Below are 14977 nucleotides of genomic sequence, written 5' to 3'. Positions count from 1 at the left end.
TAGTTTCGCTTTATCCATGCAGCCTGTTCCTGGTCCTCTGTCTTCCTTCCTGGCTGCCGGGTGGGTCAAGGCATCTCCAGGCTTGGGCTGACTTTTCTGCTGTCCCACTGCCCACCCCATCCCGCCCCATCATGTTTAGGAGGGCGTAGCTGTGGAGTACATCTTTTCATCACCTCCTGTTCGCCTCCTGGGAGAGGGAGGGATTCCTGCCCTGAAGTGACAGGCTCGGACCATACATGCCAGCCGTCACCGAGTGGATGAGACTGAGAGCAGTTTATTAGTAATAAACTCGCAGCCCAGGGGAGACGGACACTGCGTATCACACCAGGCCACACAGGAGTAAGCAACCAGGGGCAGTGGGAGGCAGGCCTTGTAGTATCAAGGGGGTGGGTGCCCCCTGGTTCTGGCAGGAGGGTATGATTGGCTTGTTAGAGTAAGTCCACGGGCTGCCAGGGGACTGAAACCTGCTGTGCAGGGGTTGGCAGCCACTGTACCTGGTCCTCTGGATAAGGAGGGTGGTTTGGCTGAGAGAGTGGACTGGGGAGGGGCACTGGTGGTTAGGCCAGTTGAAGCCTTTGTGGTTCAGATGTCACGGGAGGAAATAATATTGGGCCTTAATTGTGGGCTTTATGCTGCAGTTACAGCGACACACTGTCTACATGCCGTCACCCCCCCCCCCCAAGCACTTCATCTTACTGACTCATTTCACGGGGTCTGCAACCTTCTGGGGCAGGCGCTGTTGTCAGCACCGCTTTACAGATGAGGAAACCGAGGCCCAGGAGGTGAAGTGCCTTGACGCAGGTCACATGGCTGGAAGGGCTGAGTGGAACCTGACCCGGGCTGCCCCCCAGGGTCTGCGCCCACGCAGCTGAAGAGGGCGGAGATCTGAAGTGCGGAGAGGAGGATGTGAATCCGGGCTCTGCCTCAGGGGGGCAGTTACAGCTGCTAAGCCCCTGTCTTTTCGTTTACTGTGAGGATTATTGCAGATCAAGAGGGACTGTCCCAGGAGGGTGGTGGGGACTCCAGGAGCTGCTCCTTGTCTGGTCCACGGCTGGTCTCCTGGAGGCAAGTCTCCTCCCTCCAGGGAAGAGGCCGGTTGCTTTGATTAAGTCAACCCCTGCGAGGGACCTGCTTCTCAGAATGACAGGAGGTGGTGGGAACTGCTTCTTGGGTTCTTCATTTCTTTTCCACCTCCTTCCCGGTGTGTTCTTTCCTTCCCTCCTTCACAACAAAGAGCAAACTTCTCTCTGCAAGAGTCTGATCTCAGTTGTTCACAGTGCGTGAGATGTGAGAGTGACGTGTTGTGTTTCCCAAGAGCAAGACTGTACTTCTAATTGTGGAAAAAATTTATGTCTTATTGAAATAATTGCAGATGCCATTACAGCAGTGGGAGGAGTGTGTGTGTGTGGGGGTGTGGGTGTGGGTGTGTATGTGTGTTTGCATGTTCCTTGCCCTCCTTGGAATTCCAGAGTGTGTGCTGAGGAGGACATGGAATAGTGGTCGTTCTACGGCCCACAGGGCTGTGCGAACTTAGGCAAGACACCATGTCATGTAGCCTCAGTGCCCTCATCTCTAAAATGGGAATAATAGTAATTTCTACCTCATGGTTCTTACAAACATCACATGAAGCAATGTTGGAAAGCACCAAGTACAGGTCTTGGCTCCAAGTGTGATAACCATTTATAATTATTATAACTGTTACACTTGCCTCTGGGGGTGGCCAACCACTCCGACTCAGGGTGAGGCCTGTCCAAAGGCAGGTCACTGGTTTTACTGGCTCACAGAGACAATCCATCAGTATGTTCTCTCAATGGCCTGTTCCCAGGACTAAATGGAAAACCCAGTACTCCCCGCTCCCTGCCAGGAGTGGAGCTGCCTGCCTATTGTGCTGACCACATCTGGTGCCCATTTGTAAGTGTTTTCCCTCTTGCATGAGAGAGGCCCACTAGAGAGAAAAAGCCAATAGTGCAATTAAGAAACATGCTTTGCTGTTTGCTCTTGTCTGGAAACCTTCTTTATCGGTTTTTTCCTCCTTCGGATCCTTGCAAGATTCAAAAGTGGCTTTCTGGGCCATTGTTTGCTCACAGAAGGGCCAAAGATGTGGTAGTTGTTGACGTTCGTCTGTCCTGTCCGATCTCCTTCCCGCAGCAGGCAACCTCACTGCCCCCAGGTGCGGCATAATGGGTGGGGGTTCTTCTCAGAGCCAGTCATCGTGACGGCAGCATCATTTGTGTTCACGTTGACAAGAACAGCAGCCACCTTTGATTGCGGCCCTCTGTGCTCCAGGCCCTGTGCCAGCTCCTAACGTTCATTACTGCTGATAATGGCAGTATTGTCACTGCCCAGGGAGGTGTGGCCATCCTGGGAGGCGAGATCTGAAGTCTCAGAGAGGGTGAGTGACTTCTGTTCAAGTCACCCAGCTGGGGCAAATGCCAAATCAGGGACTTGAAGCAAGTTTAATTGTCTGATCAAGTTCATATTTCCATATAATCTGGTGTTATTTATGGTCAGGGAAGAGGATGTGGAAATCTGTGTCTAGTGTGGGACTGAAATGTAAAGCTATCTTGAAAAAAGTATATTATCCAGGTACATGAGTTAAAGGTCACTGACAAATCTATAGAAACTTTTAGACGATGCTGGGGAGATTCTGGGGCCTTGAGAACTTGACTTTGAGTCAGAAGAGGCACAGGGGACAGTGGCATCACGGTCGCTTGTTCAGGGACTTGCCGTTCCTGCTAGTGTAGTATCAAGATTAGCTGTCCTTTGGGTTTCCAACTTTGGGCTGAATCTGTTGCCACATGCAGCATGTGGATAGTGATAGATACCCGCCCTGGAACATCCCTAGGGGACAGGAGTTCTCACAGGCGGCTCCAGGTCTGGGGCCGTCTCACAGGTCCAACTACTGACACACCCACCAAAGAGTTGGGGGGCGAGCTTCTGTGTAGTCAGAGTTCTGATACCTGTAACTAAAGGCCTTGATGTGTCATCCCCCGGTCAGGTGGCACTTAGCATCCCTTGACTGTAAACTCCACAAGAGTGCGGACCGTGCCTGTTTTATACATCAGGGTCCCTAGGACAGTGCCTGGCACATCACAGGCACTCAGGAAATGCTTGTGGAATGAAAAAAACAGTAGAGATGGACGCCCATTATCTGTCCCCCACTATGCTCCTTCCTGTAGAAGCAGATATGTGTCCGATGCTGCTTAAGGTCGGGTTGAGCTGTGGAAATAGGAGTAGCCACCAGGAGGGAGTGTGTGCATGTGCGTGTGCATGTGCGTGTGTGTGTGAGCGTAGTGTGTATCTGTCACCACCCCAGATGCTACACTAGCTGGGCCTCGCCTGGGGATCCTCTGAGGGGCGAGGTAATGTCCTTAGCTGATGCCAGGCTGAGCCTGGAGAGCCCCCCGTGGTGCAGGGTGTGCCCTGGAATTGCATCCAGTGCTCCTGGGGGAAGGTTCAGGTGACGAAAGAAGGGCCACAGGCCACATGTTTGTGATTTTGCAGGAAGAAGTACCTGGCAGTTCAGGTCCATGGAAGGGAGGAGGGGGGACACTAAGGTGTCTGTGCCTGTTTGACTTTGGCTTTACTTGACTTTAGCTTTCTGCCTGCTTTTCACTCTGTGTCCGCATCAGCTCTCCTCCTGCCTCTTTTCTATTTCAGTTAATTCGGTAGATCGTCCTTGTATCTTAGAAAGTTGCTTTGTTTGCTTGCCTTCCACTCATTTAGGTTCTGGTTTGATGTGTGTATGCACATGCATGTTTGTGTGTGAGGTGTGGAGATAAGAACCTGGTCTGAGGAGGATTAAAGCATTGGTACTGCACATGCATTAAGGAGAGAATTGCTCAGCATAAAGTGGAATATCTTTGAGTTTTCATTTTTCTGTTTTCCGATTTCTTCAAACTATATCGTCAGAAAACTAAGGAGAAAACGAGTAACACTGTCCCAACTTTGCCAGGGAGAAATTAAGATGTTCAATTAAGATTAATCGTCCAATTCAATCAGTGAAGAAACTAAAGAAGCGTGTCTTGTATCAAAATTCCACAGCAAGTGACCTGACTTTGAGCAGTTATTTTCATGGAAGGAAATGATCTGTTTACTTTAGTAGAAACCCCATGCTTTTCACATCAAAACATGTTGCCCTGTGCAGTTTAGACATGTTTTAGTTTTGAATCCCCGTCAAGTGCAGTGATGTTGACGATAGTTAAGATTCAGTGAATGCATCTGATGGGGGAAGACGTTATTTTGAGGCTGGACTGGCCCTGGCTGCTGCACCAGAGTTTATCGGTAGTAATGGAGAAAGCACTGCTTTCACACCTGTGTCGTCTCATTAAATAGCGTTTTTGCTTTGAAATGATTAACAAATGATACTTTCCGACCTGTTAGATTCCCACCCCTCCTTCTGACACAGAGCCCTTCCTTTCTGCTTACTTTTGATCGTCAAGCCTGATGAAATCTTAAGCGTCTCCACTGCTTTCGAGCATTTCAGGAGATGAAGTGGATAACCTGGGCAGTTAGCCACGTAATCGGGGTACTGATTGTCATAGCAACTCTCTTCTTCACGAGTCTCTGCAGCGATGGGACAGTGCCATTCAGAGTGAGGACAGTTTTGATTCTCAGCCTCAGAATATGAGACGCCTTTGCATCCGTGGATCTGTCAGACCCTTTCTGGACATTGAGGTGTTTTTCTTTGCATTGCACTTATTGGAAATAAAAGGACGCTAAAGGGTTTTACACACTCCCCAGTGGTCAAAGAGTGGCTACCCTTTCTTCAGCCTTCTCTTGAAAACTCAAGGGCGTTGGTCCTCCCACTAGCCTGAAATACACTAATGCTGGCAGGAGGTGCTAAGACCGGTGGGGCTGTTCTCTTCTGCACCAAATGGCCCCTGATGGCTGTGCTTCTGAGTTGTCATTTTTGTTGTTCATCTTCCTTTCTGTCTCTCCTGTGACACCAGTGCTGCTGGAGGTGATTGTAGGGGCTTTCCAAGGAGAGTTCAGCTTATACCTAGACGTGACCCTCCTGACTGTGCACCACAGAGAGGGCGCACTCCCCCCGCCTCCTCTCCTTCCATCCTCCCGTCTTGCCTGGGAAGGTCTCGTTGACCCTCATGGAGAAGGCAGGCCTCCGCCCAGAGGCTACAGCATTCAGGTGGAATTGAAGAGCATACTTTTCTTTTCATTGTATTTGTTATGACATTTACCAGCTGTTTATGGAGGGAATGCCAGTTTCATAATTCAATGACATGACGTTTCTTCTAAAATAAACTCATTTTAGTTTGCAAAGTCGAAGAAAAGTTACAGTGCAGGTGGATGGAGGGTCAGGCAAAACCAGTCCACGTGGTTCTTAAATGGCTGAAGTTGGGAAGCGCTGGTTTTCCCTGAGGGCTCTGCCTCCAACTGTAGTGCTCACACCGATCTTGTTAAAAATGAAGATTCTGATTCAGTAGCTCCGGGCTGGGGCCCAGGATTCTTCATTTTTAACAAGCTCCCTTCTAGGTAATGCTGATGCCCTGGCCTCTGACAACTCCAGGTTTGGTCCACAGATCAGCAGCACTGAGATGTTTTCCTCTGCATCGTATTTATTGGAAATTAAAGGAAGCTAAATGGTTTCACACACTCCCCAGCAGTCAAGAGTTCACCGAGAACCTTGCTGGAGATGCCAGCCCTCAGTCCCCTCCCTGGACCTGTTGTATCTGCAGTCACAAAAACCCCCAGGTGGTGCCTGAGCACGTTAGCATTTGGGAAGCCGTGACCACACCCGCTGCTGGGAGTCCTCAGTCCTCAGTGTGTAATGAGCCCTGGTGAGCAGGCAGCTGGGGCTATGCCTGAACTCACCTGGAAGCAGGGTTTCCCTTTCCTGGTTTCCACACTGCTTGCAAAGAGCTCGAGGAAGGATGTTTCCAGACCTGGTGTGGCCTCTCTTGGGAACACCCTTTCATGTTTCCAGGGCTTTCCATCCCACCACGTGCCCACCTCATCTCCCATTTGCATTCTGAGACCCATGGTCTCTGTGCAGCTGCCGAGCTGACTGGATTCTCAGTTGCAGACACTGGTGGCTGGCACGTGGCTGGAGAAGGGACATCTTTCTTTCTTGGTGCCGATGCTCCCAGAGGGTCTAGTTTGCTTGATAGATGTGTTCTGGTCACAGCCACACTGGATGGGGTGAGGAATCGTGCAAAAGGCTGGGTGCATGAGGCTTTAAAAAATTGCCAGGAGGATAGTAACCTCTGGGAGTTTGAGGAAGGACAGTGCTTGGCGGTGAGCCAGCTCTCCGGCCCCGCGGCCGGCTGTAAGGGGAGGAAACAGGAATCCAGGTTCTGGAGTCTCTTAGAGTGGGGACTGCAGGATCGTTAGTGGCTGCAGCCATATCTCTCATCTTACCTGCTTTTCTCTGATGAGACTTTGCCACGCCCCCACCAGGAGGTGGAGTCGGTTCCCCTCTCTGGAATCTGGGCTGTGCTGAGGACTTGTCACCTAGTGATGCTACAGGACTTCTGCATCTAGGTCAGAAAAGCCATTCAGCTTTTGCCTGATTCTCTTGGGACCCCCATTCTGGGTGAAGCCAGTAGCCATGAAGAATTCTGACTCTGCTGAGATGACGGTGCTGGAGAGGGGCTCGAAGGTGCTCCAGGAGGCAGCCCCAGAGCTCCCGGCTGGCAGCCAGTGCCGACCGTGGCCATGTGAGGGACCATCCTTGACCTGAAGGCCGAGTCGAGCCTTCAGGTGATGCTGCCCGGCTGATGTCTGCCTGCTGTGACCACATGAGAGATTCTAAGAGCTCTGCCTAGCTGGACCCTTCTCTGTTTCCTAATCCACAAAATCATGAGCAAAAACAAAATGATTATTTTAAGACATTAAGTTTTGGGGTAAGTTGTGATGCAGCCATAGTAACTGGAATATTTTGGAAGCTTTGGGTTTCGCAAGTAGGTTATATATTCTTCAGAACATCTGTCAAACAAAATTTTTATTTAGTTATATTTAAAATGTTTTGAAAACACCCGGGAACAGTGAAGAGGTTGTCACAAAATGAAACAAACAAACAAACAAACAAAAAACCCCAAAAAGCCTGAAAACTTTTCCTGGACTGAAAGCTTGCAGGTGGAGTCTAGAGTAAAATGATAATGATGATAAAATGCTGGTTTCTGTTCATGCCCTGTTAGGTACTTTCTCTATGTTGTTTCATTTAGTTTTTATTCCCACTCTATAAGGTGTGCCCATTTTACAGGTAAGGTGACTGAGGCTCAGTGATGTTAAGGAACTCACTAAGAGCCACACAGCCAGAGCTGAAATTTGAACATGGATGAACCTGTCCTGCAGCTGATGGAAGAATTGTTAAGGTGGAGAGTTAAGTCTCTCAGTCTCCTCTCCTTGGGGATAAGGGTTCAGGACCATTTGGGATCATCTGCTCAGTGCTGGGCCCTTCAGATCACCTGGGGAGTGTTTTATAATCCACATACTAGGCCCCGTTCATACCAAGACTGTCGGTCTGGGGTGGGGTGTCTCTAGATGGTTCTGACCCATCTCCATTTGACACCTCTGACTTAGTCCAACTTCCCATGTTGCAGGTGAGGACACTGAGGCCCAGTGAGGAGAAGTGGCTTATTCTGAGGCCCAGAGCAGCGTGATGGCAGGGCTGGGGCAGAGAGCAGTTACCCAGCGCCCAGACAGCATGCTTCCCGTGCTTCGTTTTGGAGGAGGCTTGGAGGGCCCTTAGCATAAGTTAACTTGTACACAGATAAAGGGATCTCAGTGCACTTGGAATAAGATCCTTCGAGAGGCATGTTCCAGGCACAGTGCTGAGCGAAACAGTCATGGGCCGGCACCACTTTCTTTCTTCTTGAAATTACATAAGTACACAGAGGGACAGAGTTTTAGGACTTAAAACCTCAGCTCAGGGCACAGGGAGGGGAAGAGAAGAAGGAAGAGAGACAGAGAAAGAGGGAGAGACAGATAGAGAGAGACACAAAAGACAGGTTGAATTTTAGGTCTCTTTCTGATACATAAGAGAATTCAGCGTGAGGCTGATCAGACTGAGGATATTTTCTGTGGCACCTGTTCAGAGTCCCGGACAGAAATCAGATGTGCAGGCACCGAGAGTCCCGTCCTGCTGGGCTCTGAGCACACAGCCCTGGAGTGGCCCCCACCCTCCATGCCCTCCCGGTGTAGCTAGCCATACCAGCAGATCATGATTATACAAAAGCCCAAGTCTGGGATAGAAACCAAGGCTGTGAGACCCCTGATTCTGCCCAGGGGCTGGGATGGCTTTAGGATGATCCACTGTCAAGGTTGTTCCTAAGGCTGCAGGGTTTCCTGGGACACAGAACTTTCAGGAGAGAGTCCTCCTGGGCGAATCGGGAAACTGTTGGTCACCAGGGTGGTTTCCCAGATGCAGAGACAGCTGACCTCCTCCTCCTCACCCCCGACCTCCTACTCCTCATCTGGGTAACGGTGCGCCTTTTCCTGGAAGCCCAAGACAGAGGCCTTGGAATCAGCTTTGGCCACCCCTACCTCCCGCTTGCGTGTTCTTCCATTCTGTCCTGCCCTTTTCTCCTCTCTGCAGGCGTCTCTTGCCGGGACAGCTGTCATAGCCTCCTAACTGCCTCTGCCTTCCCTTCTCTGTTCTGCTCCAATTCCCCATTCTCACCACTATCTTGCATTGTAAATTTCATTCCATGCTTCTCTGCCAAATTCCTCACTGGTTCAAAAGCCAGATTCCTTAGGCTGGCACTCAAACCCAGAGTCACCCGGCCCCTGTGCTCTCTCCGGCCGCATCTCAAGCCATTCTGAACTGAATTCACCAGGTGGAGAATTGGGCTGGAGAGCCGGGAGGTGGCCTGATGGCCGAGAGGTGACAAAGCAAACCCCATCCCTGCAGTCTCTGTCTGTCCTTCCCCCAGTTTTCCTCTTGGTGGTGAGTCTTTCCTCCACCTGGGTGTTGTGGGTTCCCAGGACAAGCTGAGGCGGTGGATGCTTAAAGCTGTCTGGTTTCCTGGCAGCAGCCCCAGAATGCACCTCGCTCCTCCTTTCCCTTCCATCCTTCTCTGAGTCTCTCCTGTCCCAATCTTCTGTCTTCTCTTGGAAGCTTTTCTTTCTCACTCTGCCCCCTGGTGGTGGCGAGGGAGGCGGGGCGCTGTCCGGGTAACATGAAGAAAAGAACGCCGCCAGCTCTTTCTCCTCCTTCGCCTTTGCTTCAGCTCAAGTCCGTTTAATTCCCAGGGTCTGTGCTGCTGGCCTTGCCTGGCCCCTGTCCGAGCCACTATTCTGGACTTCCAACTTCCGGCTCACTTTGGAACCCCAAGTTCTTAGGGTCCTTGTATGTCAGCCTCACAGCTGCTCTCTTATGCCCAGAGTTGGTCCTTGCTGGCAGGTGGGGACAGAAGATGCTACAGTCTCAGTCATTCTTTCCATCTTTCGGTTGGAACTGGCCGAGAACCATCAGCCCGGGAGCCTGTCCTCCCCTCCCCTCCCCCTGAGGCTGGACTGTCCACCTGGGCACGTGCAAGAGCTGCCTTCTCCAATGCTCTGCCTTCATGCCTCTTTCTTTGTTTTGTTTCAGTTTTACAGAGTTTTTGGATCCATTCCAGAGAGTTATCCAGCCTGAAGAGATCTGGCTCTATAAAAATCCTCTGGTGCAGTCAGACAACATACCTACCCGCCTCATGTTTGTAAGTACCCTGATTTCATGGATGATTTGAACACTCTCCTGAGTATGAACAAAACGGGTTTTCATTTCTGCTTTTCCAACCCCTGCTGATGATGGTGAGCAGCTTAAAAAAAAAAAAAGTGAGCAGCCCCTCAAATTAAAATTCAGTTCCAGCTCAGGAGAGATGCCACTTGGTCATGTGAGAAGTAACTGCCTGACACTTTGGAAAGAGAAGGGACCTGCTTACCCGAGCTATGCTGAGTTGTTTCCCAAAACAGTAAAACAAGACTTGAAACTAGTGAACAGAGTTTCCTGCTCCATCTCCTTTTAAAGTAAACCTCAATTTAGCCTAACTCAGGTACCACAGATAGCTCTGTTAACCACTTTCCTGGTTTTTGCTGATCAGTTGACCAGTGATGAGACCGCTGTGTGTGACTCAACCCCAGGATAGCATCTCATGTCTCTGCTCCTAGGATAAACGGGCAAGCATCCAGATAGCTGGTGGATATACTGGGAATATTTGTACCTCCTCACCCTGCTCCATGTCAATTACAGCCTGTTACGCTTCCCTTACTATGTGCAGGCCCTTTGCTGAGAGCTTAAGAAAGGATTATTTCATGTAGTCCCACTCAGTATCCCAGGGAGGAAGATGTCATTATTGCCCAAATTTTGCAGGTGCAGAACTGCATCCCAGAGAGATGAAGGAACTTGCCTAAAGCCACACAGCCAGAGAGCTGCAGAGCCAGGATTCACAGCCAGCTCTGAGCCCCGCTCTTAGCCAGGAGACTCTGCCCTGCAGTCGGGAGCTGAGTGTCCAGGACTCCTTGCTGATGCTTCCTGGCTCCTGGAGAATTGCCATCAGGCTTCTCTGTAGCAGAGAAAATATTGAAGCTGCCTCTTGTTACAGAACAATAATGTAGCTTTTGGATGGGCAACCTTGTAGCTCAAAGTTTAGTCTTATTGCCATGCCGCTGTGTCTTCTGCCTCTGGGAACTTAAGTGACTGTTTCAGAGCTTTCACAGAGCATATGAGGAATATTTTTGTATTTTGAAAGAAATCCCTCTGATTTTGTGGAGGCAATCTTATTCGTCAGTGATGATTGGAAAGATCTTTGGGTCTGCAAACAGCTCGAAGTGCCCAGAACACTACATGAGTGTTTGAGTGTTATTTTAATTGCTTTTTCATAATGACTTTTCTGCTGGAAAGTAAACTGGGTTTTTGGGAATACCAAGGCAATTGAAAAATTCAGGGTGCTTGTGAGTAGGGCATTATGTTACACTTGAGTATTAAAATCAATTTTTTTTTTGTTATCATTTCTGCTCTAACTCAAACCTTCCTTAAATCCTAGCAATAAAGTAACTAGTGTGTGTCTAACTAGTTCATCCCATAGTTTTAATAGGGGGGAGCTTCTGTTTGTCACTTATCCCCATTCTTCAAAGATTTCACATTTCCTGGGCTGTAAAACACAATTTGGAGCTGAATGTTCATATGAGATGTTGTGAGAAATTTGTGGCTGTGTCCTAGATTTATGAACAATGGATTGTTTTGAAGTCTAGATCCAAATGCCACAAATATTCTGGCTGCAGACACGAATAGGAGGGGGCACATTTGCATGTTGGCAGTGGTGGGAAGGGGGCAGTAAAGGAGTTATTCAGAGCTGTGATGCTCAGAGAATAGAAGGGTATTCAGCCACAAACACTGATTCATACCCGCTAATCTCCTAATGAAATAACCTCAACCTTTTGTTTTGTTAATAGAAGTTGATGAATTTCATTCATTTGCTCACAAGATTTAGTGCGATTCCACAATAACCCAAGGAAAGCCGTAGATACATTTAGAGTACCTGTAACACAAGATGGAAAATGCTTTGTCATCCCATAAATTAGATTTGTTCTCCTGGCTTTTATTAAGAGTTTAATACAAGATACCATTTGTCTGCTTTTGATCCTTTCAGGCCTTCTGGTGTTTATAGGAGGATTTGTAACGGAGCATGTTTTCACTGTTTTTAAAAAAGAGCCTGGTTTCCTTAGAAAGCTCAAATTTCATCATTTAATGCATAAACACGATCTTGGGATTTCCTCTACTTTTGGTTGGAATATTTTAATCCGAAGGCAAACTTGCTAATTTTCTAACCAAAGTGTTTTTTAAAGGCAGCTGCTATTAACCCAGGTGTTTCTTTGTTTGGGAAATTAGTATTTTTGGAGTTGTGTTTGTGTATGTGTGTGTGTGTCTTAAAGGAACTACTTGGTCAAATGTCACAAAAATAATATCAGAATATTAGGGAATTAAATGAGGAAGAAATGGTAATGACCTCATTAGGAAGCCCCGACTGGCATTTTCTCCGTATTTGGCACCGTCAGGTGACATTATCTGTCAACATGAACCTTGGTGTGGGTGGACCGTGTGATTCCGATAACTTGTTTCCCTTGATGACTCTGGGTTTCTGTTGACCAGAGAGACAGGCTGAAAACTCTTTTCTCGCACACTGAGTCCTGACTTAACATTTCCTGGATGTTCCCAAGCCATCAGCTGCTTGCTCCCTTATTCAGAAGAGATCATGCTTTCTTTCTGAACGTGTGGAGTTTATCCGAGCATCTTTGAAAGCCTACTTTTTGGTGTAGGGAGATTCAGCTGGTCTTGGGTGTTGCTTTTTTTAGTAAACCCTCTGTTGTTGTCTTTAGTGTTCATGTCTCTGTGCATGCAGAGAACACTTCCAGGAGCTGATTGTGGGTGAAGAAGGCTGTACGAGCTGCAGGTGGTGAGAAGTCAAATCGGACTTGACCCCTGCAGGCTCCTGGGAGAGACAGTACTCTGAAGTCGAATAGAATCTGGAAGGGGCCAGAGGAGAGGCTCAGGAGAACTTTCAGGGAGCCCCATTATCATCATCACCGTCACGGTGGTCACAACAGCAGCCCTCGTCTCTGGAGAACAGCAGCTGTGCTCATCGTGTTACGAACAGCATCTCGGTGAATCCCCTCAGGGTCCTTTGAGGTTGGCACTTTTGTTATCCCGTAATTTTAGTGGAGAAAGTGAAACTGTCATGAAATCGAACAACGTATCCAAGGTTTATGACCGCCAGTGGCTGGACCAGGATCTGAACACCAGTGGCCAGAGTGCAGACCCTCTTGGAGCCATTGAGTGCTGCCTCCTTGGGGGCTCAGGTGAGGTGGTGAGTGCAGCGTGTCACACACAGAAGAGCAGGTGTAAAGGAATTTGCTTCGAGTGCTGGGTGGTGAAGGGGGTGGAGGGAGGCAGGGGTAGAGGCAAATGGTGGACAGACTCCAGGTTAGTTAATTATTGCTTAATTCAACAGACAGTTACAAAGCATCTTCCTTGGGCTGAGCACGGTGGCAGATAGTGGAGGTGCAAAGCTGAATAAGGTGCAGTTTCTCGTCTTGTGGGGACACAGACATGAACACAAGTCAGACAGTGCAGCGTCTCAGGAAAGCCCACGAAGGACTGACACGACTCAGGTAGGAAGCTGAAGAAATGGTAGCCATTTCCCCATTTCCTTCCTTGGCTTAAAAAAAAAAATCTACCCAAGCCCTGTCCTTGGCCCTGGTCTCTTTTTGCTCCAGCCATGATATGTCCAGAAGATGTACTTCTGTAGAATATTACTGATATTGTGTTGATCTGATAACAGGGTTTTCTCTTCTCAAGTCTTCTAAGGGAGACAGAAATAAAGTCAATTTAGCGGGGAGGAGGGAAGGAAAAGAGACAGAGATGGCTTTTGATAGACAGTTTAACTTTTAGGTGCTTTTGAAAACTCAGCTCTCTACTTTGCGATGCGCTGTAATGGTTCGCCCACAGCAAGGCTTTCCCAGGTGTCTGTGCGTCGGGAGCCATCACCAGGAGCACCGTACAGCACACCGTTCTGTCCGATGCCGGAAGTTAAGGCACTCTGGGCCCATTGTTTTGTCTGATGTGCAGGGACCCCGGTGACAAGCTCTCCTCTGGCTAACATCCTAACATCAGGTGCTCTGGTTCTGACCCCTCCGGTGGATAGATGTTCTTGGCACACTCATGCCTTTACCTTCAGACATGCTGCTCCCTGCTTGGCTGATTCTCAGAAGCATCCTGGCAGCACAGTGCCCTGTATCAGTGCCCAGGGCTCACCCGGTGTAGCACGGCTGGGGGTGGATGGCACTTCCTGTGTTGGTTTCATTGGTGGCTCTTGTTGGAGACGTTGGTCCTGTAGGGCCCGGGTAAGATGCCTGGACAAATTAGGCTCTTCTGTGCCCCAGACCTCCCTGCACCGCCCAGACCTAAGGGCACAGATGGGCAGGAGCTTATGTCTGGTCACAGGAGCCTGCTTTGGGTCATCTGTTAACAGGTTTCCCCGGGAACAGCAACCAGCATTTCGTGGAAGCTCGCTCTCTGCTGGGCTCCGTAGGTGAGCAATCGTTGGGGCTGCAGAGTGAACTGCCTCGGTCAGCTCCCAGCTTTGCTAATTACTAGCTAGCTACATGAGTTGAGAAAATCCCCTCCCCTCTCAGTGCCTCAGTTTCCTTATCTGTAAAAGGGAGGATTTAACAGCACTTCCCTCCCTCCCTGGGGCGTTGAGAGCATCAAATGGGATAATAGACTTACAATGCTTCACTTAGTGTGTGGTACATAAGAAGCCATAGTGAATTTAAATTCTTGCAACAATGCTTTGCTATGTATATCATCATTGTACCCATTTTACAGATGAGGACACTGAGATTCAAAGGTAAATAGGTTAAGTAACATACTGAAGGTCACAGAGCTGATAAATGTCAGAGCTGGGGCTTGAACCTGGCTCCCCTTAACCTGAGCCTGTTCCCTAGATTTTCCTTCACAGGGTTCTGGCCTCCCCACCTGTGGAAGAGCATCACGCAAAACCAGCCACGTTCTAGACCCTGCTTAATGATTTCTATATATTATCTTGATGTGTAGGTGCTGCATAGTGCATTCAATCGGTAGTTTACTAAGTGTCCTTTAGTGCAAGAATGACCCCAGCCTCAGTTTTCCCATCTGTAAGATGCGTCTGTTGGCCTAAGGTGATCACTGTGATTCAGGACTCCACTGCAGGTAGCATGGCAGCCAGGTTGGGGTGTCCTGGTCCCATCAGCGGCGTGCATTTGTGTGTTCATGTATCTCCCTGAGTTCCAGTTTTGTTTTCTGTACAAGGAGGATGTTTCCCCCAACAGAGTAGCTAGAGGCTTAGACAATGTGAGGAAAGCCCCTAACACATAGTACGTGCTTAATCTATGACAGCTGCCAATGACACTTCTGTGATTTACCCATGTTCCTGGAATGAACGCCCTTCCTTCCTTCTCTGACTCCAGAGTAAAGGCATATACCATGTTTTATTAA

At 48.9% G+C, this 14977-nt stretch overlaps 1 protein-coding gene across 3 annotated transcripts in view; it reads left to right on the top strand.

Annotated features, from left to right (window-relative positions):
* PLPP4 (phospholipid phosphatase 4) overlaps positions 1–14977 on the top strand; it is a 114569-nt gene that overhangs the window by 36004 nt on the left and 63588 nt on the right. For 2 of the 3 annotated variants that reach the window (XM_032490768.1, XM_032490771.1), the window contains exon 2: positions 9554–9662. In XM_032490768.1, the coding sequence (XP_032346659.1) occupies positions 9554–9662 (109 nt within the window). Of the gene's footprint in view, positions 1–9553; positions 9663–14977 lie in introns of those variants that run through there. The other variant, XM_032490770.1, reaches the window with a different exon arrangement.

Source organism: Camelus ferus, chromosome 11 (assembly GCF_009834535.1).
Source record: "Camelus ferus isolate YT-003-E chromosome 11, BCGSAC_Cfer_1.0, whole genome shotgun sequence".
In the NCBI taxonomy this organism is placed as follows: domain Eukaryota; kingdom Metazoa; phylum Chordata; class Mammalia; order Artiodactyla; family Camelidae; genus Camelus; species Camelus ferus.
Note: the sequence above shows the minus strand (reverse complement) of the source record. Positions and strands in the feature narration are given on the sequence as shown.